Source organism: Tachypleus tridentatus, chromosome 1 (genome assembly GCF_004210375.1).
Source record: "Tachypleus tridentatus isolate NWPU-2018 chromosome 1, ASM421037v1, whole genome shotgun sequence".
Taxonomy (NCBI): Eukaryota; Metazoa; Arthropoda; class Merostomata; order Xiphosura; family Limulidae; genus Tachypleus; species Tachypleus tridentatus.
This window is the reverse complement of record NC_134825.1, coordinates 101,099,660-101,127,145: the sequence shown is the minus strand read 5'-3', so window position 1 is coordinate 101,127,145 and position 27,486 is coordinate 101,099,660. Positions and strand designations below refer to the sequence as shown.

At 32.1% G+C, this 27,486-nt stretch overlaps 1 protein-coding gene across 6 annotated transcripts in view; it reads right to left on the bottom strand.

Annotated features, from left to right (window-relative positions):
- Positions 1-349: 349 nt before the first annotated feature.
- LOC143256978 (protein turtle-like) overlaps positions 350-27,486 on the bottom strand; it is a 68,603-nt gene continuing 41,466 nt past the window's right edge. For all 6 annotated transcript variants that reach the window (XM_076514991.1, XM_076514983.1, XM_076515002.1 and 3 more), the window contains 9 exons: positions 26,867-27,154; positions 22,989-23,288; positions 16,830-16,958; positions 11,302-11,332; positions 9,487-9,575; positions 6,516-6,581; positions 5,718-5,821; positions 4,186-4,533; positions 350-2,675 (listed from right to left, as the gene is read on the bottom strand). In XM_076514991.1, the coding sequence (XP_076371106.1) occupies positions 2,628-2,675; positions 4,186-4,533; positions 5,718-5,821; positions 6,516-6,581; positions 9,487-9,575; positions 11,302-11,332; positions 16,830-16,958; positions 22,989-23,288; positions 26,867-27,154 (1,403 nt within the window). In that variant the 3' untranslated portion in view covers positions 350-2,627. The remainder of the gene's footprint in view (positions 2,676-4,185; positions 4,534-5,717; positions 5,822-6,515; positions 6,582-9,486; positions 9,576-11,301; positions 11,333-16,829; positions 16,959-22,988; positions 23,289-26,866; positions 27,155-27,486) is intronic.

Here is a 27,486-nt window from a genome sequence, read left to right as displayed (position 1 = left end):
TATTGAAATCTAGACTGAATCATATGGTTAGTATGAATCACAACAAATAAAGGCGTAATACTTACTTGCATCCGTATAAGCTTTAGTTTACAAATGGTAAAAATGAAATATGGCATAATGTATTTATATTACTTCCATTATAATTAAAACTCATAAATATGAATGTTCTCATGTTACTCTTTTCATAATTCATATTAATCTTTATTCTTCAAGTTCTAAAGTTATGAGAACGTTTCATAAGAGCAATCCATCTTTAACTTACATCAACCTACGAAGGTACCAGGTATGAAGGCTATTACACTTCATTTCTTTGCATATGAAGACAATTATCTTTATAACCCAAAGATGAAAGAAAATACCTACTTTATTTCTTTTTATGATACCTTAGTTCCAATTACGTTTTCATAACATTTTATTATAACCATTACTATAATATCCTCGATTATTGAAACTATATAACAGAAACATTAAGTGATTTCAATTCACTGACCATAAAACATGGAAGGATATAATAGTCTAAAACTGGAATTAATATGAAAACTTAATCAGTATTTTGTAACAGAAAATTTTAGTTATTTTTTATCATTATTTTACCAGCGTCTTTCGAGTTCAATGACAGGTCACGTGCTTATTTCATGCTCATGTATAAATACGTTTGTTCGCAATTCTTTCATTTACTTCTATAACATTAAGTTCGAGCTTAGCATAAACTTTTAACATTTAACCCATAAAATAAGAAAATATTTTGTAAACATATCTCCGTACTTATGAAATTTAAATCTAATCCCTTTATAATGTATTTGTCTGTAAGATAACGTAATGTGAAAGGAAAACTGCTGTCCATTGGAACGACGCAAAACAATTAACAAAATATAGATGAAAACGTCATTGATTTTTCTATTATTATGGAATACTTACACAATGAGTATTTATAGAAACTGAGCTTGCAGTTTCATACTTTATGATCTACTCAGATAAAGAAGTAGTATAAAATCTTAGAAATGTTATCATTATCATAAAAATCGTCGTATCTACAGTTTGTAGCCGTGGCGTATTGGCTGATGGACGCCTCTATGTTGTTCTTTTTCGTTTTTGAAATACAGAATTTTAGTTCATAGTTCTCTCTTCTCTTCATCGATCTGAGATCTAATAACGGTTTTACACTCAGGAGGTCAAACCTTTTCGACCGATGTGTTTGACTTCGCCTAAGGTCACGTAGATTAATTTACTCTAATCTTGCCTAAAATAATTTCAATCTGACGGTAGGTTGATGTAGCTCCTGATGCCTAACGAAAACGGAATAGTGTATAAGAGCGCCCCACACATGGTATTGTTGGCGCATAGAATTATAGCTAATAGAATGGAAAATAAAAGTTTTATAGAATAATTCATTTTAATCCCGTTTAAGAGAATTTCAAGTCCCACGTCTATTGACGAGACCCTCTTGTTATTGTTTATAATAAAACGTTTACGGTCTGTAAGACATGTTGACACAATTCTTTAAATCTATCTGACGGTAGGGTGTGCAGCTAATTCAATTATGTAAAATGGTTTCATTACGTGTTTCATAATTCTGAACAGCTTTTCAAAATACCAGTGGCCAATAAGTAGCAATGAACGAAATTAGTTATATAGAATAGAATTTTATTCTGATAAGATAAGAAACATGCAACCGAGCTACCCTTTCTTCGAATTTTAACTAAATATTTTTTATTGTTTCATTGTGCAAAAGAGAAGGCTTGCAGTATTTTTGTAGTTATAAATTTTTGAAAATATAAATATATAAAAGAAATGTGAAACTTTAAGAAATTATAATAAATTATTACTTAAAAATCATAATAAAAGTTTTTCATTTAGTTCTAAACGTTTAAAAGTAAGATAACTATAGGATAATAATTACTTACTGATTTTGCATAAATTACAGTCCACATTAAACCCACATTCCCCAGAACTGTTTTAGATATGTATTTTACCACAATACATAAGATATAAATTCCATTTGAAACTTTTATTGGTGTAGCTGTCAACACCCTTGACACTAGAAAAGTAAAAATGAGTGAATACTAAAATAGTTGTGAAATAAATCGCATATATTTAGTTAACAATAAAACATTTAGCTTACAATTAAAACTAATTAATCGCACTAAGATCTTTACCCACTAAACGTATGCTGTTTGTAATCCCTTGAACTTAATGTAAGAAAAAGTGGCTAGAAATATGATTCCTTGTACACAACAGTTTAGGAAATGCCTTATGGTTACTATTAATGTTCATGTTTTCTCCCCTGAGATGTGTTTTAAAGCTGCTATCAGTTTGTTAGATCTATTATTCTACGAAACAGTGTGAGATTCAATATATAGCTGAAAAAGTTCATCACACGTCAAAGTTCTGAATATATCGAGAAACTATTCATTTTTACCAAACATATTGTCTGTTATCAAGGGAAGATTTGTTCTGTTATTGTGTTATCTATCATTTAAAAGAGTCTGCATAGAAAATCTCTTTTGTACAAAATATAACAAATGAGTATTTGTATACATCACTGGTATCTTTCTTTCCAAGCTTACTTTCTTTCTTCATCCAAACAATTCTCAAGAATTTCGATCTTCGATTCATCAAGAGTTGAATCACACTGGCGTAGACATTCCGTAATTGCTATGGGGACACGAGTTTGTCTGAAATAAAATGAAAGATAATAATAGAAACATTCATTTTTCCTTTGCATAGCACAAAGTGAAATATAAATATCTAAAATATTTTAAAGTCGCTTAAAAAGTTAAATATTTGTTGTGGTTATTTGTAAGGGCAATAACATCGGCTGTAAACGTCAAATTATATTTTCTCAGAATGACATCTCAGTGACATCTAATTATAATGTCTACTCTTCTGAAATTTCATCATTCAGACTGATTCTTTCAAAGCTGAAACAACCCAAAGAACAGTATCTCTTGTAATACATAGAAATGAGAAACATTGCTAATTTCGTTTTATCTATTGAATACGATGTTTGTTTTGCGTGATTGTTAAAACGTTATTCAGCCGAGGCATAGTGGCTCACAGAACGGCTCTGAGTTGGTTTTTAATTCGAGTACAAACTTTTAACTCAGCTCCGTCATCCTTTAACCGATATGAAATCTAATTGCAGTTTTCGATTCAGCAGGTCAAACCTTTTTGATTGATGTATTTGACCACGCCTAAGGTTTTATACAATAATTTACTTTAATTCTGCCTAATAGATTATGAAGTGTCATATTTATTGAGAATTCTCTCGTTTTTAATGGTTTGATTGATTTCATCAATTCCGGATTTTGTAACGCCAGACGATATAAAAACTTCAAGGCAAACCCAGCTTATGTAATCGTTGTTAGTACAATGTTAACTTCCTAAATACGTCACTTAAGTAGCACCATATTGAATATATTCCGTTTACATTATGCAAATATTTTAAAAACATAGTTGACGTTTTATGACCTTTTTAAAAATTAATAGATAATAATTAAAAATATAGGTACATCTTATTTTGTTGGCATCTTCTATAGAAACCCATCTTGGTTTATGACTGTGTTCTAGCGAAACCCACCTTGATTTATGCCCATTAGATATTGTAACAATCAATAAAAAATAAATATAACGCATTTAAACCATACATAAACTATCATAAAATATTACAAATGTTTTAACAGTAATTTATTGGGCTATGACTAAAGTAATACATTTCTTAAGGTTAGCTGAAAAAGACGGTTAGAAGAAAAATGTTCTTGCATATTTTATTCAAAAATTCAATTCTCATTAAGTCTATTCGTTATCCCTTGTAGTGAATTCTGAAATGTACATAAAAAACAAAAAGCATTATAATTGGATCTTATGTTTCAATTATAGATCATATATAGATTTTAAATTAACCTATATGACGATTGTCGTACAGTGATTATCTCTTTGAGCCAGTATCGATTCAAGTGGTCAACTTTACTGTTGCTTAATTTTCAATCTTTACTATAATAAAGATATTTGTTACTAATTTTGGAAAGGGTTAAATAAATAAAGCCTTCCCAAAGGTGTGCAAATATATATTTAAATTTTGCTATTGCTGCTAATGAAGCAGGAATTTTAGGTATCTTGAATTCTTGAGAAAGGTGTCAATGTCGAAAACATCTTTACAAGTACATCAAATTGTGGACATTTTACCTGCATTTCAGGATATAAAGACTTAAGACTTCTTTGGTCTGGAACTGGAGCTTGCAAACGGTCGGTGTCTCTTTCGTGCTTCCTGTGCTGAACTCGTAACGAGTCAATCCTACGACGACTTGGCATCGTTTTACTGAGGGGTTGCTGTTCTCCGTAAAACTGACCTTTGTAACAACGATTTGTATGAATTTTTATCGGGTTCTCTGGTCTCTGCTCATCAGTAGATTCCGCTTTCCTCCCACCATCATCGTCGGTCCACGGGTCAACTCGTGGGTACTGAAAACCAGCTGATCGAGGTCTGGGTATGGATTGAAAAAGTAGTTCTTCGTCGGAAAAGCCTCCGTTGTCCTGCAAAAATAGATGTGTTGATGCAGAACAAATAGGACAATAGGACGATAATGATTTATTATTTAGTGATAAAGCATGTTCCGCCAACTTCAGTTTTAGGCCATAAAACTTCATATCTCATAATTTGATGTAATTACTGTTTCAAGTATGGATCTGAAAACTGGCCAATAAAGAATAACAAAAATGTATTTGAAGTACAACTATATACTTTTCGTACAGGGAATACATATCGGGGCAATAAATATCGTTGTCAATAAAAGATTAACACTTGTACAATGTATCCCAGTATCTGTGATATACGTGATATGTTATAATGCTAATATTCGAGGTCGATTAACCATGGTGAACATATTTTACAGATTTGCACTTATGACAAACAGTGACATCGTGATGTCGTAAAATAACTATTATTCATTGTAGCGTCCAAGTAATCAGACAAGACGACTGATTCTGCAGATTAAACATTTTGTATATTTCAGTTTTCAACTAGGAACACCAGGATAATTATAAATGATCTTCTCATTTAGTCCTAGAGACAGCAGCACGGTATTTTATCTCCGAAAACTTGAATGGTCAGAGAATACTTTTATTTAGATTAAGCATTAATCGTATTTAAACAAAATCCACAAAACCTGATTATTTTCTAAAGTATTACGTTATTGATCCTTACCCACACTCAATCAAATATTAAAATATTTCGTTTACCTCTGTCTCCTACCCAAAGTCTTTAAAATCGTAACTACGACGTCTTGCTATTGCAGCATTATTTAACATCACGAAGATCTAGATATCTGAACATTTTCAATGATCACATCTGACTACGTCATTAAAATCTAATAAGTATGATAAATGCAGATAAAGATCTATACGAAAGTTATGAAACTCAGGATGAACTACATTATGATTTTAACATCTAATGGTTATTAGGGTATTGATAAAAACGATAAAAATACACAAAAATCCATAGCAAACTTACGAAATTCAAGAACAATCGTGTTGTAATGGTATTGTATTGTTATCTAATGGTTATTGGGGATATTGGTACAGGTAATAAAAAATACACAAAGAACCATTGTTTAGTGATAGTATGATATGGTATTATATCACTAAATACTAATACAGATTCTGGTAAGGATATAAAATATTCATAATATAAACATGGTTGCAATGCAGCCACTTCTTACCTTATCGAAACATCTGTTATTCTTGAGAGAATGTGTTTCAGGAGAGGATGTGTTACTATAGTCGTCACAGTTTCTTTGTTTTTCGTAATATAAAGATCGGCTCGCTGTTACAAAAATTAAGTTCATCAGTGATATAAGTTATAACGAGTATATTTTCTCACGTTTAAGTTGCTAAGCCAGTGCTAGCATAAGAGTTCTGTGGTTGCTCGAGCATATCATTTGAACCTGTAAAAAAGTCGTAAACCCTAACACCACTGAAAACTATTAAGAAAATATTGTGATAATAACTTTCATTTAAATGAATAACCTCTAAACTTTGCATGTTTTCTGTCTATTTAGTCTCCATCGAGATGAGTTCGTTTCATCAACCACTTAGAAGACAGTCAAACAGACAAAACCTTGTGAATATTAAGAAAACAAAAATAACATCAAATTTTATGTATACTTAATGCTTGTTTGTATTTTCTAACTTTTAAAATAGCTAAAAATAATATTTATAAACGATGTTTATAACTTCATTATAGTTAATCTCAATTTCTACAAGAAACAATACATATTTCTGTGTTAATGTGACACAACCAGGTCTAATTTAATCTTTCTTCAACATGGTAAGAGTTGAGCTCAGATGTGATTACCATAAGAATGAAGAGACTTTTACAAACAATGGCTTAGTGGTTAAGGCATTCGCCTCAAAAATTATTTGTCTCGAGCAGTTTTATGCGAAATTCACAAACAAACAAACATAGTTTAACAAGTTACTGACGTTAATAAAGGATAAAAACTACATAATCAACTTACCACTGCTGAAAGTGCACTTTCTGATTGGCGTTTCTTTCTTCTTAAGAGTATTCGTTCTTTGAAAGTCTGAAAAATGAATATTTAAGCTCAACCTTTCTAAGGTATGATCTATACGTACAATTTGAGAGGCGTGTTTTGGTGTGCTTAAGTGTTGTTCAATCATGAGGCTTGAGAAGCTGGAAATTACTAAAACCAATTCTACGCTATACACGTTTTGTTTTTAACACATTTACGAAAACAACAACAATCTGAGGACAATTCACGGCTTGTTACAAAGATAGAATGATAACGATCTGTTAATGCTCAACGAACTGACTCTAAATTAATTACCTTCCTTTTAAAATTTATTTCTCTCTCTTATCGTACTCGTTCCATTCTTCCATTTTTTACCTATTTCTTATATTTATAATGTCTTCCTATGTCACTGTTTCTTTATTTACATCAACATTTCTGAATTCTGTGAAGCAAGTTTTCCTGAGATAAAATCAGACTTGAAAATTAATTCCCTGTGTTATTCAACTTTGAACAATATAAGTATTAGATAAGTAAGAGTTAATTGAAAAATTATGATTTATCTCCTTATTTATGAAAATAATTTAAATAGGCCTTAGTGTATTTAAAAATTGCATATTTTCATCGTATAAATTTTTTGGTCCCCCTGCTTAATCTGCGCTATAAGAATAATTATAATGAAGTCTCATCTTGACTACGTTTAGATGGTTATGAACAACAACTTGGACTATATGGTAAGCTATAAGATATTTTATGCTGTTAAAATATTTCTTTCTTTTCTCTTATCATCATTGTACGCATGGCCACTTTGTCTTTAGACGGAACGAGTTTTATTTGCTTTATTCGTCCTAGTCTCGACATGAAATTATACTTTACTCGTACCACTTTAGACAAGGCGAATTGTACTTTTCTATTCCTCCCCTGAACAAAGTGAGGTTCACTTTTCTAGTCCTACCATAGGCAGATAAACTTTAGTCTACTGGTCATACTCTGAACGAAGTAAAATTTACTTTTCCAGCCTTACTCTAGACAATATGCATTTTTACTTTGTTAGCTCCGCACAATAATCTTTTGACTAGGAAAATAATACAGAGTAACGTCTATTCTACTGTCCCCCGCTGGTACAGTGGTAAGTCTACGAAGTTCCAACGCTAAAATCAGGGGTTCGATTCCCGTCGATGCACTCAGTAGATAGCCCGATGTGGCTTTGCTACACACACACCTATTCTATTTCTCTTTTCCCTGGTAGGACAGCGCTAAGTTTACGGACTTAGAACACTCAAATCCGAAGTTCGATTTCGCAAAGTGAACGCAACTGATAGCTCAGTATGCTTTTTTTATACAGGAGCACAGAATATTTGCACATTCACTGTTTTCCTACCACCATACAATCGTTCTTTTACACACACCAGTTCATGCATACATACATATAAAACACATGTTTGTCTTATCTAATTTTACTTCTCCATTTTAGGTGGATTTAGTTCAAATCTATCAGCCTGTCTCCAACACACTGATTCTATTTCAATTTATTAATTGCACAACACACATTTGATTTTCCTTCTGTTAACCGGTCTCATAGAGAAATGCCAATATTTTGTATCATTTTAAATTCTATTTCATACATTGTTGCTTTTCAAATTTGTAAATCACCTTCATATGAACTAAATGGTTTTCAATTTATCAAATTCTCGTTACATATACGCGTACTGATTCTCTTTTTACCTATCATATATGTACACATTGACTCTCTTTCCATCTTGATCTCTATCTCTTTTACAGATATTATCGTTGAAAAACAAAAGTTAAACCTATTTAAGGTTTTTCTGCTTTTTTTACATTCATTTCGGTCGTCTAGGAAAGTTATATAGTCTGATTTCTGTCCTTTTTCTTAATCCTAGTATCTTTTAAAGAGTATCTATTATTAGTCAAATTTTCAACAGTTTATACAAATTTTGACAGTAGAAACTCTAAGCCCTTCAAATTTAGCCGTAGATCTGCTATATTCAGGATGAGAAGCAATTAGAAAACTTTTGTAACTCTGCCTTTTAATTTTTACTTCTTGGAACGAATAAAACGAGAACACTTTTCAAAATTAATTTTACTTATAACGCAATAGTACTGTAAATTTAAATTTTCCTGACCAAGTTTCATATATTCGTTATTTTCAGGATCTAGAGTTTAGTAAATTAACCGTTATTTGATGGCATTATGTAATTTAAACTCTTAAGAATGAAATTGTAGTTTCGTAGTTTTTAACTTTAAAGAGGCTGCTTTGAATACGATTATAATATTTTTAAGACTTCAAAGAAAAACACTGTGTTTAAAGAGAAGCTTCAAGAAAGTAAACAATGTCTAAACACAGGCTTCAAGGAAGTAAACAATGTCTAAACACAGGCTTCAAGAAAGTAAACAATGTCTAAACACAGGCTTCAAGAAAGTAAACAATGTCTAAACACAGGCTTCAAGGAAGTAAACAATGTCTAAACACAGGCTTCAAGAAAGTAAACAATGTCTAAACACAGGCTTCAAGGAAGTAAACAATGTCTAAACACAGGCTTCAAGGAAGTAAACAATGTCTAAACACAGGCTTCAAGAAAGTAAACAATGTCTAAACACAGGCTTCAAGAAAGTAAACAATGTCTAAACACAGGCTTCAAGAAAGTAAGCAATGTCTAAACACAGGCTTCAAGGAAGTAAGCAATGTCTAAAAGTAGTGTTTTACAAAGGTTTGTTTCAAACACAAGCCAATGTTAACAGTTTTTTTTTGTTACGATAACTTAAAAGCTCTTATGTTGTCAAGAAGGTTCTAAAAATAGGTAAAATGTGTATTAAATAATTTTCAGTTAGTAAACCAACATTTTATGTTAATCGTTAACTATCTACTAATCTTCCTTAAATACAATATTGGCTCCGCTTTGAAACAAAGTGATCACTATGAAATGAAACTTTTACCTACTTGCCATGAAATTACGTAATAGAATCAGATCGGGATCACTTGAGTCAAGGTTATTGTTTGTCACCACTCCCTCGGATACTGCGCCGTACCTAAAGTAAGAACCAAAAACGTATTATCCGAGACATCGAGAAGTAGCTAATGATTACATAGTTAATTATGTACCGGTTGGTTAATTTGTACTTTCCATAATACACGTAATATCGTTTTAATGACATACTTAACCACTTAGGAACCTTAGTATTTAGGACAATGCTCCATTATGTATTTAAAATAAAATAAAAGCTAATTAATTCACGAAATGTTTTCACAGTTTAATTCATTATTAAAACGTAAAATGAAAATATTTATTCCGCTTTCGTGAATATAAAGAGAGTGTATCACATTAACAAACATAAGAACAGGTTATAAACATTGAGATCACAAATGCATGAAAGTGAAGTGGTCCAAAGTTAAGCTATTTTATTATTAGGTTAAAACCTACCAGCTGTATTTCTCATGAAAGGTAAGCCTAGCATAACATTGCTCGGTACAAGAAAGGTCATATTAATTTAAAATAATGAATATAGAAAATAATGAAATGTGTTTAATAAATAGTTAGAAGATATTGATATTTATCTAATAAACAATTAGAAAATACTAAAATGTATCTAATGAATAATTAGAAAATATCTAAATGTGTCTAATAAATGCTTAGAAGGTTTAATTAAAGAAGAGCTGTCAGACCTCCATCTGGTGATTTCGTAACAGAATGACAGATACTTAGTGTGTGTTTTTTTCATATAGCAAAGCCACAAAGGGCTATCTGCTCAGCCCACCGAGGGGAATCGAACCCCTGATTTTAGCGTTGTAAATCCGGAGACATACCGTTGTACTAGCGGGGGCCAGATACTTAGCAAATTGCAGTTTATATAAGAAAATATGTTTTAGAAAGTGTATCAAAATTTTATTAACAATATAAGAAAATGATTTTACAACTGAAATATTTTCGAAAAAGATAATAAACTCTTTTAAAACCAAAAAGACAGAAAATTATTAGTATATTAATCACAAACGATGTTGGAAATCAGCCAAATTCTTATAAAACTTAATTTATGATATTACAAATAGTTTATTTAAACACCAGGACTATAACCTACGTTTTGAACATTTAAAACTATAGAACATGAAAGTAATAGAAGATCATAAGAGTGTTAACAAAGCTTTTAGCTATCGAACTTCAAAAGTTAGCATTGTTCCTCAGATAGTGTTTTAAAAGATATTGACAATTAACAACTAGGAAAAGACATTCTTAAGTTTTATACAAAGTTCGGTGTTTGTTATCATTGATTGTTTCATGTCTTCAAATTAATATCTGTAGTGTTTGAATAAATAACAATAAAAATACAGATCTAACTTCCAAAACCAGTAATTTCGTTTTTATTATATTACTTAATCTAAAAACACTGGAGGGACGTCTACAAAAAATATGTATGCGTGAAAGTAATTGCTTGTTTCTAAATGAAAGCATTTCTTGTGTCCCAGACTCGATCGTTCTTCAATAGGGTTTTACGACTCAAACGATCACGTAGAACAGTAATAGCCTACTTGTTTTCTTAGAGTAGAGCAAACACTGTTACAGTTTTCTTAGAGCAAAGCCACATCGGGCTGTCTGCTGAGCCCACCGAGGGGACTCGAACCGCTGATTTTAGCGTTGTAAATCCGGAGACATACCACTGTACTAGCGGGGGGCCAATGTTAGAGGAAGGAAAAATTCAATGGAAGAATGTAAAGCAACAAGATTAAACCTATTATAATTAGCCTCGTATTTATACGCACTTGTTTTCAATAGTGGCTTCTGAAGCATCACCTGAAAAAAAAACAACAACAATTAAGGAAAAATGTAAAAGTGCGAAAGTAATCCATCATCTTTTCTTGTTTTAGTTTTACTAAAGATTAACTGGATTCATTTACTATTACTTTATTTGTCCAGATTTGTTTGTTTTTATGCTTGTATCCTTTTATGCTTTCTATTTGTAATTTAAACAGCCTTAAAATTATTACTTAAAATATATTGAACTTGGCAGATATATTTTACGACCTTCTCATAAGTAAGATAATACAATAAAGAATAAATATATATTTAGTGTCTCTTGGCAGATATAATTTACGACCTATTCATAAGTAAGATAATACAATAAAGAATAAATATATATTTAGTGTCTCTTGGCAGATATATTTTACGACCTACTCATAAGTAAGATAATACAATAAAGAATAAATATATATTTAGTGTCTCTTATGTCAAGTCACCTCTGAAACCGTGTCTAGCATATCACGAGAAAAGCCACCACACAAAGAGAGTGTTTATCTTGCCAAGCAGAAAGTCACCAATGAAATAAAGTGTTTAACTTGCCAAGCAGCAAGTCACCAACGAAAGTGTTCAGTATGCCAAGTAACAAGTCACCAATGAACGAAAGTGTTTAGTATGCCAAACAAGAAGTCATCAATGAGAGAAAGTTTCAGGAAGTCAAGAATGAAACAACTACTCAAAGGGAGCAGTTAGCATGTTAAGCAGCAAATCACTATGAAAATATAGGTGAATACATTTATAGCATGTCAAGGGGCAAGCCACATTTGAAGAAAGTGTCTAGCATTTGAAGAAATAAATTATTGCTGAAAGTAAGTTTTAGCACGCTAATCATCCTGCCAAGATAGAAAAAGAGTGTCCAACTTGCCAAGGAACAAGGGACAAGCCACAGCCGAAAGGAATGTTCAGCTTACCAAGGAACAAGCCACAGCCGAAAGGAAGTGTCCAAAATGTTAAGAGGCAAGTCACTACTGAAAACGAATGTTCAGCATGCCAAGAGGCAGACCACAATGAAAGGGAGTGTCCACCATTTCAAAGGGCAAACCTCCATTGAAAGAAAGCGTCCAACATCATAAGGAACAAGTCACCACTGACAGAGAGTGCAGTGGAAAGACACTCCAAGGCTGTTTCACAAAAATACAACAGTTATTCACAAGTATTTTGATATTAAATGTAATTGACTTAATAAAATCGAGTCGTTTATTTTTTCATTTATATTTACGTCTGAAAACTATCTTTATTGTCTACAATGCATGTTTCCAATTGTTGATATTTGGGCATATGAGGTAAGAAATTGTGTTCTTACGTTCAGAAGCAACTCTCTCTCATCAAGTAAAATTCCATAAAATAACTAATTAGGAAATGTCCACTTTGTAATTTAAATCTGTTTCTTTGTGTTTTATTACTAACCTTATTTTTAAGCTTCTTATCGCATGGAGTAATAAAACGAAGACTGAAAATACGTCAAGTGGCAACCCTCATTTGACTTGTTGTCCAGCCAGTTACATTACTTGTTTCATTGTTATCTTTTTATATCAACATAATTTATATCTCACTCATTCGTCCATTTTTATCTGTTTCTCCCTCTTAATCATGTAGTTTGTATCCATTTCTTTTTACTCTCTTTTTCTCTTCCTACCATATATCCTGAACAAATCTATACCAATTTCATTATTTTTCTCTCTCCCTGTCCTCCATACTAATCTCTCTTCACCTATTCACGACTCACATTTAAGAATTTTAGATCCAGCGTTGGATTTCAAAAGTTGATCTTTTGTAAGCTGGGCAGAGTAAAATGTACTAAAATATACGTTGTACAGCTATTCCACTTCGCTGGTCATGATTATTTCTAAACCCGTTATGTCCAGTAATGTTTTGTATATGTTAATTATTCTCTGCTGATTATTAAATACTCGGTCTTTCATATATTTTTTACCTTAACATTGTTTTTGTCAAACCTTTACGCTACTTACATATCTCCCATTCGATATTCCCTTTGTGTTTTTCTCTGCTAATCATATTTCATACATGTGTTCTCTCTCTCTACTATATTTTCTGCATAACCTTTATCTCTTTCATTCATTTTCACTCTGTCCCTGTGTTTCCTTATACCCTTCTCTGCTGTATCTTTTCTTCAGTATCAATATTTCTCTACACATTTGTTTCTTCTTTCTAATGTTGCATCCTTTATGTTTATTAATATTACTAACTTCTTTCTTCATATCAATCACTCTCTTCCTATTCGATTCTCCTTTAGCTCTCCTTTCCCTTATCATCTCTCATGATCTTTTTTGTACAAGATTTCCCTATCCATGTAATCTGCTTCTTTACTTCCATTTTTCGCATACGGTTAATTTTCGTATATAATATCTAATTTTCTCACCTTATCAAACTTACACCTGCTTTAGTCAGTGAGTCAACCCATATACATGCTAATATCATTAATCTTTCTTTGACTTTCTCATACGTTTATTCACCCCCATTCAACCTAATCCTCAATTGGCGTTTGTTTTTTTTCTGTGTATGTTTACGTTCACCTTTTTATTAAATCTATTATTTATTCAAAATATCATTTGGTAGAAATATCTTATCCCTACTCGATTGGAAAGTGTCTGTTTAACTAGGGTGTGAACGGAAATATGAATAACGACTCTATGTAATATCATTAATCCTAAATTTTTATGGAGTTTCCTTTCTTATTCAGGTCTTGTAAAACAGCTTGCTATGAATCCTAAATAACCTAGATAGCGATTTAGCTGAATTAACTTAGAGATATTTTAAAACTTGTAACTTGAGACACGCTGTTGGAACTTCTTTAACAACATAATTGCGTGTAAAAGATGATGATGGATTAGCAGTAATTAAAATGTCATTAACAAAAACGTAGGTTAATCTGCGTATCATCCCTAATTAGTAAAGTTTGTCATATAAAAAGTCATCTAAAAACTGTTTCAAATAAAAAAATGTTACCTGGACTCAACTCAGTTTACGTTAATATCATGATTACATTCTTTCAAAGTAACTGTCCTCATCTTTTCCAAAACTAAAATATAATATTGCAAGCAGATAAAAACACCTTAGACACTGGACGGAAAATATTTTATTGTAATATAAATTACCAGGTAAAACTGTTTTAGGTGAAAGAGAAATCTTATTGTTTCAAAATGTTGGGCCCCGGCATGGCCAAGTGTGTTAAGGTGTTCGACTCGTAATCCGAGGGTCGTGGGTTCGAATCCCAGTCGCACCAAACATGCTCGCCCTTTCAGCCGTGAGGGCGTTATAATGTTACGGTCAATCCCACTATTCGTTGGTAAAAGAGTAGCCCAAGAGTTGGCGGTGGGTGGTGATGACTAGCTGCTTTCCCTCTAGTCTTGCATTGCTAAATTAGGGACGGTTAGAGCAGATAGCCCTCGAGTAGCTTTGCGCGAGATTCAAAAACAAATTTAAAAGGTTGCGTGGATTTGCAGAAATAAAGCAACAAAATAATGTGAAAAAATATATCGAAACTAGCATATTGATATCTGCTTCTGGAAGAATTTATTCTATGATATATTGTGACATCTTTAGTTTTCATCCCTAAACCGTCTGTGGAATTTTGCATACATTACGTGGTTACCTTCGATTTTGTTTCCTGTTTACTGATGCGAGAGTAGTTAGATTTATTATACTGTCGTTTGATACGATTCATCAGTCATAGAATGTATCAAGCATTAAAGCTTTTCTTAAATCTGGGTTATTTTCTGGGTTGACACAACAATTTAAACTATTATTATTACTCGTTGTAAACCTAGAAAATGATTTATCCATAGTTTAAATCTAAACGTTTTTATCATTTTCTTTGTTTTCTTTCTTAGTTACGCAGGTAGTGATTTGTTCAACCTCTTGAGCTTCACAAGCTTGTTTCATTGTTAATCTGTTACTGGTTGCTTTATTATCTCCGCTAAACTCAGTATTGTTTCATTGCTAACCTGTTACTAATTGTTTTAATATTTCTGTTAAACTCAGTATTGTTTCATTGCTAACCTGTTACTAATTGTTTTAATATTTCTGTTAAACTCAGTATTGTTTCATTGCTAACCTGTTACTAATTGTTTTAATATTTCTGTTAAAGTGCTGACATTTTACTATGACTGTTAACCTCAAGCTTGTGTTACAGTTAAACTGATACTGGCTATTCTAATAAATCTGGTATCAAAGGAGATTAAAAGATGTTACAAGTTTCTAGTAAATATCGTTTTTTCACTTAATACTGATACATTGAAAAAGAGTTGCTCACCCTCTTAACCAATTAGATTACAGGGAAACATTTTCTTTTTCTCCTGTTTAGTTCGTTTCAGATATTTGCAGAAAATCTACAAAAATATGATTGCCGTCATTGATAGATTAGAGGGAGGCAGCTAGTCAACAACACCCACCGCTAATTTTTGGGATACTCTTATTCAACAAAATAGAGGGCTTAGTCTTTACTTTTACGCTAACAACTAGGCCACACCCGGTTTTTCATTAAGTATCCTATATGTTTTGTGATTAAATGTTTTAAAACTATGAAAGTTAGAAATAAATTGCATGTGTGGGTGTAGAATTGTATTATTGTAGCAGATCTTTTAGACTTTTAATTATTCTATATTGATTTTTAGTTGCCCAAAAACACACACACAAAATTCCCCAGACTGAAAGAAATTAATTATTCCTTGATTGATTTCATTTCTAAAGTTAATTGTTTCGTAAGCCCTGTAATTTCCAATGTTTACATTAAATGACTTTTTAACTTTTACCGTTTAATTGCATTACTCACTTCACAGTAAAAAAATATTCATTTTTACAAACTTAACCCGTAAATAACCTATGAACAGCATTTGGCATTTCATTCGGTTCGTATACTAATAGCACATTTTGCTGTGGTGTTAATTTTTAAGACTGTATATTATCGCAAGTATTAAACTAGTACGGTTTCCAGTTTTGGTTTGTTTTTATATTGCGAAGGATTCATGTTTTATAATTGTTGTTGTAGTTTATCTTTACTTAAGTGAGTTGTACATTGTAGTCATATAGGTTGAAGGTCATGCAGGTCATCAAGGTTGAATGTCATACAGGTCTGATTACGACGCTTATGTCTATATTGTCTGTAAGCCTAGACGACATGGAACTAAAGATTTTATAAAATAAAAATATATTTATATGTGATTATGGCTGAGGAGGCATACAATAAGTGACAAACCTAAAGTAACTGTTACAAATTAAGATAGGATAAATACTAAATTATAAGTACAAAGCCTGATAGCTACGAGGGTGGAACACTAACTGGTAAAAAAATTGTTTGATTTCTAATGAATATTATCTCTTAAGTTTAGAAGAAAAAATAATTTACTTTGCTCTTTTGCTCTGTGTAAAACAACAACAAAAAAAACAAAACAGCGAATTTGTAATAAATGAATTATTTTTATATTAATCCGTTCATTTTTGTTACATGTAAATTTAAGAAGAAAACTGTGCTCACCGTTATCGCCTTCTTCACGAACACCCCTCATTCTTACTAGCAGAACTATAATGATTACTAAAAGAGCTAAGGCTGTGACAGCTCCAACGAAAATCCCGAGATGAGGTTTGGCATCGTGGCGATGACTTCCTAATAGAAAAACTCAATTTCAGTAAAATACTTTATGTTTTAATTTATCAGTTTCTGTTTATTTCAGGCGTATATAACGAAGTGTTTTTTTGTTTTATTTTTCTGTTCTCTGAATATGTTTAGAGCAATGTTTCACTGCGCCATCTAGAAAGTTTAAAATAAACTAAATTAGTTAAAATCATAAGAAACACTATTTCCTACATCCTCCCAATTAACTATTTAAAAATTTATCATTGAAATGCATTTGAAGATTGATAAATTAATCTTAAACTGCGAATGTATTGAAACATGTGTAATTCCTATCTGTCACTTGTAGATTCTAATGATAAATTTGCGTGTACAGAATATCAAGCAGTTGCGAAAGTGCTCCAATTAATTTTGACTATATAAAACGTTTGAAAGAGCATATGAAATCGGTTAAAATACATCTTTGTGAGAAATTATTGAATTAACTAAAATATCAGTGATATTGGCTTGCGCTTCATATAAATGTTCACACTAACGAAGACTCTGGAAGTGAAGGAAAATAAAACTTCACAACCTGATTGGTTGCTAAAATCTTATCTCTCTAGAGCAAAAGTTTTAGAAGAAAAGTTGGTTTGATTATTATGAAGAAGAATGTTTCTACATATAACTTAATTGTTTTCACTTTTTATATGGAAATTTATTCTAAATCGAAAGTGAACGTCTTTTTGTCACTTTTTTCACTCCCGTGTTTCAACTTAAAACTAAAACAAGAAAGGCTTCTTTAAGCAAATATATTTTGATTGGAATAGCTTGTATACGTATAATGCTATATTTTAGTCAGTTTATCTAAAAATCAAAATGAAACAAAGAGAATAAATTGAAAGAGGGTGATTATTTGCAAGTGTTGTATATTGCTCTAAGTGATATATTGCTAGATCAGCCACAATGTTGTTTGAAATAGACTATACAACAAATGCAGATACGAGTTTTCGATATACCTCTATATGCAACGTCTCTCAAATAGCCAATAATGTTTCAGTAGGTTACATATCAGGCATTTTGTCACAAAATAATTAATCAGTTAACTTCACGTAATAGTTTCTCTGTGAAAAAAAGGAATGAAAAACAAAAATACGAGCATGTTTTATAAGAAAAAATAATAAACGTAAACCTTGGAACGCAGGAAAATGTGTTGTAAAGGGTATAAGGCTAAACAATCACATGTGCTGGTAATAAATATTTAGGGTCAGACGACTTGATATAATGATATATGTTAACTAAACCACGTGGGTTAGTTATAAATATTAATGGTGTCCAACTATTAGATATAGCTGTGATAATGGCTGGTTATAAGTATAAAAGGTTTTCATTCATGCCACTAACCTAAAGCTATATTTTGATTAATGTTGTTAATAAAACCTTAAACTCAGATTTATTTGCTTAAATAAACAGACCAGAAGGTGTTTCAATTACCGTATTTTCCGCCTAATAAGCCGAATTTCTGGCCCTAAATTTTGGACCTGATTTTTGGGGGTCGGCTTATTGGCCGATCACTCCTTTCGGAAATTTCTTCTTCTTAGGAAATGTTTTTCTTTTGAAAATCACCACAGGCGGTAATTTTGTTCCATCAGCAAATCACGTTAAGACTACAGTAAAACGTTGTTTCTGGAATTTCATTGGTTACCGAATAACAGTGAGTGGAGCCAATAACGAATGACATATTGATTCCATCTCTGTCTCAATACGACACGTTCTGCTTTACTACAGAACGCCAATGATCACACACAACATGCATGCTGACGCTGAAATGAGACTAAGAAATCATTTTGAAGAAACTTGTCACTTCTTAAAAATGGCTTCGGCTTATTGGGCGGTAATAAGCAAAAACCCTCAGTTTCAGAGCTGAAAATTGGCCTCGGCTTATTCGGCGATTCGGCTTATTAACCGGAAAATACGGTAGTTAATACGACCAGAGTATTAGTTAATGTATTACTGCTGTATATATTCTACTGAAGAGTAAATAAAATATAAAACTATATCTGATATCTAAGCTCGTTATTTTTTTTTGCATGTATAAAAATAAGCCGAGGTTTAGATAACAAAGATATTATATATACAGTACTGTGCAAAGGTATTAGGACAACAGGACATCTTGCCTTTTTTTTTTTTTTTGTGGGGCTAATTCTTCCATGTCATTTAACACTATGGAAATACTTTAGTGATCCCTGTTAAAACTGGATGAATCAGGGTGTTTTGTGTGTTTGTTTGTTTTTTTTTGAATTTCGCACAAAGCTACTCGAGGGCTATCTGTGCTAGCCGTCCCTAATTTAGAAGTGTAAGACTAGAGGGAAGGCAGCTAGTCATCACCACCCACCGCCAACTCTTGGGCTACTCTTTTACCAACGAAAAGTGGGATTGACCGTCACATTATACGCCCCCACGGCTGGGAGGGCGAGCATGTTTAGCGCGACGCGGGCGCGAACCCGCGACCCTCGGATTACGAGTCGCACGCCTTACGCGCTTGGCCATGCCGGGCAGAATCAGGGTGAGAATACTTATCATTCTTTAGAATTCCCATATAGTTGTACCGAGGGCATATAATAAGAGTTTGCTTTAATGAACTTATAATCAAATTTAGGGTGTGTCATCGTACTCCATACAGTATCTTAACCGTATAAAAAGAAGCTAGCATATGGTACCGTGATATGCTCGAAGAAATCAATTTAATAGCATTACACAAATAAATCTTGATAAAAACAGTGTTTAATACTATATATTAAGATTTATTGTCATACTACGGTCCAAAACGCGTGTAGAATTGTCAGTAGAACAGAAAGTTCACATAAAAACTTTACTTGATGCTGGTCGGACTATTCAAGAAATTGCTGCAGACTTGAAATGTTCCCCACTCACTGATCTGTACACACTGGGTCGTGAGACTGGAAGAGATAAATTTTAAAATAGGAAAGGAATAAGCAGAACACCTAAACTCAACGATACTGATGTTAAGTATCTTTATCTATTCAGCCTTCGGGGCAGAAGAAAGACTGCCACCGATTTCAAGCATGTGATAAATGACCATGTAACAAACCACAGATAAGTGTCCAAATCTACAGCATAAAGGAGACCAACAGAGTGGAATATTTGCTCATGTAACTGTTAAAAAACTTTTGCTTTGATCTCCAAATAATGACAAGAGACTGAAATTTGCTAAAAAGTAAAAAAGCTGGAGTGTTGATGAGCGGGAAAGGATGCTATGAATGGATGAGTCGAAGTTCGAAATATTTGGTTCAAACCATAGGTTGTATGTCTGGCGAAAGAAACGTGAGAGATACTTACCTCAATGTGTCCACCTAATATGAAGCATGGAAGAGGCAGTGTGGTGGTTTGGGGGAGTTTTTGTTTCGCTGAGGTGACAGGACGTATTCGCAAAATAGATAAAATAATGGGCCAGCACAAGTATTATCAGATACTGATCTGTCAAGGTATACTCAGTGGTTTGCGCGTTACTGGTTAAGGATTTTACTAATAAGAAGATAATGACCCCAAACATTCATTCAATCTATGCGGAAATTACTTAAGAAAGATGATGGAGTCATTGAAATGAAGCAGTGATCCCACACAGCCCGGATCTCAATCCATTTGAGCAGATCTGGGATTTGTTAGATCAAAAGCTTGACAAATCCAAAGTTACTTCTTTGGAAATGTGTTAGAGACATTTGGATTAATATCCCAAAGGATAGTTTAAATAAATATGTTGTGACAATGCCTGAGAGACTGGCTGCAATTGTTAAAGCAAAATGCGTACAAACAAAATATTAACTATTTACTGAACTCAAGCACTTCCACTGAGTTTCTGTTGTACTAAATATGCAGAACTATAAAATTTTCATATTTCACCTGTCATTTACCCTCCATTATTTTTTGAAAATAGCCTGAAATCTGATTTTTGACTTTGTTCTAATACTTTTGCACGGTACTGTGTCCATATAAACGTCAGATATTCTTTAAAAAGATATGGTATTTCTCTTCCTAATAGTAATTTTCTTCAACTTGATGTAACAGGTATCATATTTGTTCAGTTAATTAGACAGTAGAAAACTTATAAACACGAAAAATGTTTACTTTTAAATGTGGCCTGGCATGGCCAGGTGATTAGGGTCCTCGACTTGTAATCTGAAGGATGCGAGTTTGAATCCATCTTACCCCGAACATGTTCGTTCTTTCAACTGTGGGGGCATCCAAAGATTCGTTGGTAAAAGATTAGTTTAAAAACTGGCGGTTGGTGGTGAGAACTAGATACCCGCCCTCTAGTCTTACATGTTAAATTAGGAACGACTAAAGCAATTAGCCCTTGTGTGGCTTTGCGCGAAACTGAAGAACAAACAAACTTTGAAATATTGGTATTCAATGATTAGATTTAAACACAGTAGTTCCAAAGGCAAGATTTGTTAAAAATATCAATATATTAAAGTGTTGTGAAAGACTAAAAACAGTAGTTGAAAAACTTTATATTAAAGTGCAAAAGTACATTGAAATAAAATTGAAGATTTCTTAAATATCTAATTTCAATCATCTATTTTGCCGTTCCCTACGTACCAACGTTACCTTGGTGATTAGCTTATGCGTATTGTTATTAAGATCGTTAGCTAATGCCTAATTACTGAAATTTTGTTTTTCAATTCTTCTAATAGGTGATATAGACATCTATTGTGCTATTTAGATAGGAGTGTGACCCCCCAATGGCACAGCGGTATGTCTTCAAACTTACAACGCTAGAAACTGGGTTTCGATACCCGTGGTGGGCAGTGCACAGATAGCTCATTGTGTTGCTTTGTGCTTAACTTAAACACGTATGTGTTACTTATTCACCCAATAACCTGTTTCTCGTAAACTTTTTTGGTAGAAATATTTCTATCCTCTGTCATTGCTTTTTTGTTTCATCAGAAGCAAACACCTTCCCATAACTATCTACAAGAAACTGAATGGTAAGTTTAAATGTGACATTGTGAACTTAAGCCTTATCAAGCTCTTGCCTTTTATGTATTATTTTATATGTAAAACTTGAAAATAAGATTAAATGCGACAAGAAGTGTATTCTTTCCAATGTGAGCGTTCTATTTCTGCAAATATTGCTATTTCTAGATATCACTATTTCCACATTGTAGCTTGCACCATAGTTTTATTTTGTAAATATTATATGCGACTGTTTTTGTTTATGACATAGGTTTTCTTTTATAAATCATCCAAGGTAAAGAGATGCTGTTACGTAGCTCTTGTATATAGAACATTTATATTCTATATTATATACATATATACACATATCATACAAATCATTTATATTATATACATATATACACATATCATACAAATCATTTATATTATATACATATATACACATATCATACAAATCATTTATATTATATACATATATACACATATCATACAAATCATTTATATTATATACATATATACACATATCATACAAATCATTTATATTATATACATATATACACATATCATACAAATCATTTATATTATATACATATATACACATATCATACAAATCATTTATATTATATACATATATACACATATCATACAAATCATTTATATTATATACATATATACACATATCATACAAATCATTTATATTATATACATTTATACACATATCATACAAATCATTTATATTATATACATATATACACATATCATACAAATCATTTATATTATATACATATATACACATATCATACAAATCATTTATATTATATACATTTATACACATATCATACAAATCATTTATATTATATACATATATACACATATCATACAAATCATTTATATTATATACATATATACACATATCATACAAATCATTTATATTATATACATATATACACATATCATACAAATCATTTATATTATATACATATATACACATATCATACAAATCATTTATATTCTATATTATACATACTCATAAAATGTGTTAAAAAGTTGATCAATAGCATCTTTTCTGAACTAGAATGTCTTTTTTTTTTTATCTACAAGGCTCACCTTTGTGCCACCTAGCGGGGATCTGGGTTTGAGCAGTTAAAGCGACAGATGAACTTTTTCCCTTTTCGTTAAAAGAATGAACAAATAAAACGAATGAAGCTCCAGGAATGAGTCCAGACAGCCTGAAAACTGGCTCTACGCTATTACTTATGTTAGCCTGAAGTTCCTTTGTTCCCGATAAATAGGCTTCAAGATGAAACGTTTGTTCCAGGCCGCCGTCGTCTCCTGGGTAACACACGAGAAGTAAGGAATCAGTGCTGTAGTTGGAAATGGAACAGTTGTGAACCCTCTCAGGCGGCTCTGAGAAAAACAACAACACGAATCTAAGTTATGAAACTTTGATTTTTATACATTTGTTGTTTTGGGAACTTTAAGATAAACTGTATGTCAAGTTTATACTTAGAAATTTAAAATTACTCTAAAACGATTGAGATAAAAACTAGCAACACGACGCTACATTACTGTCACTGCTTGAAATTATATATAGAGCTGTAAGGCTACTGAAATATCCTGTTTGGCATAGATAGTAGTGATTGTTCAGTCAAATGTATCAATTCTTAAAGATAAACAAGAGTACCTAGTACACTTACGTTATCATGACTGCTTAAGAATAGCCTGAAATATTCTAAATTAAAACTCCATGCCTAACACTAGGGAAACATGTATCATATTCAGTGAAAAATGTTTTGTTTAATAAAATAAAACTCCATGCCTAACACTAGGGAAACATGTATCATATTCAGTGAAAAATGTTTTGTTTAATAAAATAAAACTCCATGCCTAACACTAGGAAACATGTATCATATTCAGTAAAAAATGTTTTGTTTAATAAAATAAAACTCCATGCCTAACACTAGGGAAACATGTATCATATTCAGTGAAAAATGTTTTGTTTAATAAAATAAAACTCCATGCCTAACACTAGGAAAACATGTATCATATTCAGTGAAAAATGTTTTGTTTAAAACCAACTAAATTAAACCTTGATTCAAAAGATGTGCTATGAAGCATGTTAAAAAACAGACAACTTAAGTAATATTTAGAACTAATAACAGCTTAGTCACATTTAAGAACATTGGTTTATCACGCAAATATTCTCGTCTTTTCATTGAAATAACTATTTTTTATTCTATATTATTTGCAATAACTAGAGTAGAAAAGCAAGTAAATCACTTCATAGTACATAATTTATTTTGCTTTGTCAAAATTAAAGTATTGACAAAAAACTGTTAAATGTTTCGGTCAACAATTCTTCTAATGGAGGTAGTTTAGCAGGAACGTTGATCATTTTCTTTTTGTTATACCAGTAGGGATAATCCATTAAAAATATCGGCTCGTTTTATTTCTCTCTGTAGTGACTTTGATAATTTTTATCATATCCATGGCTCAATGCTAAAAACCGGTATTTGATACCCGTGATGGGTTGAGAGCAGATAGCTCATTGTATATCTTTGTGCTTAAATTCAAACAAACAAATTTTTTTTTTTAATTTTCCGATCCTTTTGTACTTTGATAGTATATTTCTTCCATCAAAGCTATACACATTATAACTGAAAACCTAGTTTAAAAACATTAATGACTGAAAGATCTAATATTGATTTAACATATCGAGTCATTCACCTATTAGAAAATTCAACAGCTATTAGATTTAGCGATATGACGCCATTTAAATAATGAAATCACATAAACGAGAAACAAAAGCTAATACCAAGTGTTCGTATTTATTTATTGCAATGCTGCATTGCTTTATCTATCTGCTGTAAATATGAGGAGAATCAAACCCCTGACTTCAGCGTTGTAAATTCATTGACTTACCTCTATCCCACCAGTATTCTCAGTTTGTGTATTCTGAATTTTGTATCTCTAACAGTACGTGTGTACAGTATACATTTTTATTTATTTTTTATACTTGAATTGGAACTTTTTCTGTGACAACTGAATACAAATTCACCTGTACATGTTGTTGCAGCAACTAAATTGTAAGTCCATAAAAAAATTCTAATAAGGGTTCGAGCGTCAGCCAGTGGCTAATATGTCAGACTAAGTGTCGTCGCAAAACCGCCACACTGGCCCGGCATGGCGTGCGACTCGTAATCTGAGGGTCGCGGGTTCGCATCCCCGTCGCACCAAACATGCTCGCCCTTTCAACAGTGAGGGCGTTATAATGTCACGGTCAATCCCACTATTCGTTGGTAAAAGAGTAGCCCAAGAGTTGGCGGTGGGTGGTGATGATTAGCTGCCTTCCCTCTAGTCTTACACTGCTAAATTAGGGACGGCTAGCGCAGATAGCCCTCTAGTAGCTTTGCGCGAAATTAAAAAAAATCAAAACAAACAAAAACCGCCACAAAAAGACAACTAGCTCTCCGCACTTTGGAGATACGTGTGCATTATAACTGTGGCGTTTTAATCCCATTGTTCCGTTTGACAAGAGTAGCCAAAGAGATCCCGGTGGGTGATGTTGACTAGCTGTCTTCCCACTATCCTACCACCTCAAACGTAGCATAGAAAACCCTTTATATAACACAATTCAATAACATATAACTTCACAAATAACTTATGGATTTGTGGTTATCATTTAAAACACTTTCTTGCGTTAATTTTCAACCAAACGCTCAAAAACAACACAAAATACTAAAGTTAGGCTTGACTCACAAAAGACAAGACTTTAAACATTCATTATTATCTCAACTAATATAGCGACTAACATATGGAGCGTTACTATCAATGTAATTTTAATGTAATTACTAAACTAAGGAGTTCTAGTGGACGTCATTATCTAACATTATAAATCTAGTGACTAAAAAATAACCTTCTAGTGAGCCATATTATTTATTATTATTTAGTAGCTAAATTAATATTTAAGGTTTGTTAGATTAATTGAAAATTTAAAACAAACATGGACGTTGTTAGGGGAACTGTTCAATGTCCAAATGATGCCGCCTTTGGTTATGCAATTATTACTTAATAAACAAATGATGCCACATAATGGTTGCATAGCTATTAGGTAACATGCAAATTATGCCGACACAAGAAAGCGATGACGTCTACCAATTAGCACTAGAAGACACAGCTATCTCAGAGGAGGAGTGATATCACATTTTAAAAAGAGGTTATAATAGTTTCTTGTTAAATTAATGGTTTTACTTGTAAGTTTTGGAACACATAATTTAATCTAGACTACAATGTTGATGACATATTCACATGTTAAAGTACTCTATGAACTACCCATTTATAGAAACACTATCTGCCTATACAGACATTAACCTTAGTAACACAATTTACCAAGTAGAATATCATCCGTTTATAGAATCTTAGTAACACACCTCACCTAGTAAGAAAATCCACCTTTTTGAAGTGCATGCAACTGAATATATTATAAAAGTAAATTAAGACAAGTTTAAATCTTTATGCAATACTATTAAAGTATAGTGGCAATGTTCAGCTATAGAAGCACTCTCCCCTTTGGAAAACATACACAATATGCCTAATAAGACCGTTCACATATAGAAACACAATCTTCAGTAAGATCAACCGCCAAGTAACCCAATTCACCTATATACAGAACCTTATTAACACCGCCTATAGAATGTTTATTACTTTACAGTTATATGAGATTCAGATAGCATTTTTTGTATAACAATTCGTATTTAGCTTATTTCGTTTTATGAAATAGTCCGCCTCTATTCTGTAAGTCTTAACTCATCTTTGGAGGTAACAGAAATTGGGTACAATATTTATTATTTGAAGTTAATGAAGCGAAAACGTAAAAATATTACTTTTTTAATATAGTTTGAAAAAATATAAAAATATCACACCAGTAAGAAATGATGCAGAAAAATAAAAACACAGACAACTTAAAGTTCTAATAACACACTTACGAACATATAATAAGGTAAATATGCATGCTTCCTTCTGTACTCCAATCACATTGCGAGCTTTGCAAGCTACGAAACCAAAATCACTTTCATCATGTGGAATATATCGAGCTACACTTTTGAAACCAAAACTGTCAAAAGACAAAACTTCCCGACTATAACCAGTGTTGTTAACTGCCCAGGTAAAAGTTACGTCACTAGGATCAGCTTCAACCTCACAGTAAATTTCCACCAGCTCTTCTAGTGTTACAGTATAGATAGTCTTCTGGTTTTCTTTACATACAGGGGCATCTGAAAAGAAGATGTGAATTTCTAACCTAATTTCATTTTAAATACCGAGTATTCAAAATACACCTTATTCAGTATTAAAGTGCCGTATGTTTGAATTTTTTTCGAAAAATCAACAAACAAACAATATATGTATTTCCTTATCCTAATGAAACACCACATTATTCGAGATTTGGTGTCATTTGTCTTACTTTTTTCGAGCTTGAAATGTATTTCATATCGTAATTGTAACAATTTAAAGAACTGTAGCACAACCAATTTTTATTAGCAGTACTATTTTAGTACAATTTTATCTAATACTATTCTTCCTCCAAGCAGCCTAAAAGAGTTAAAAC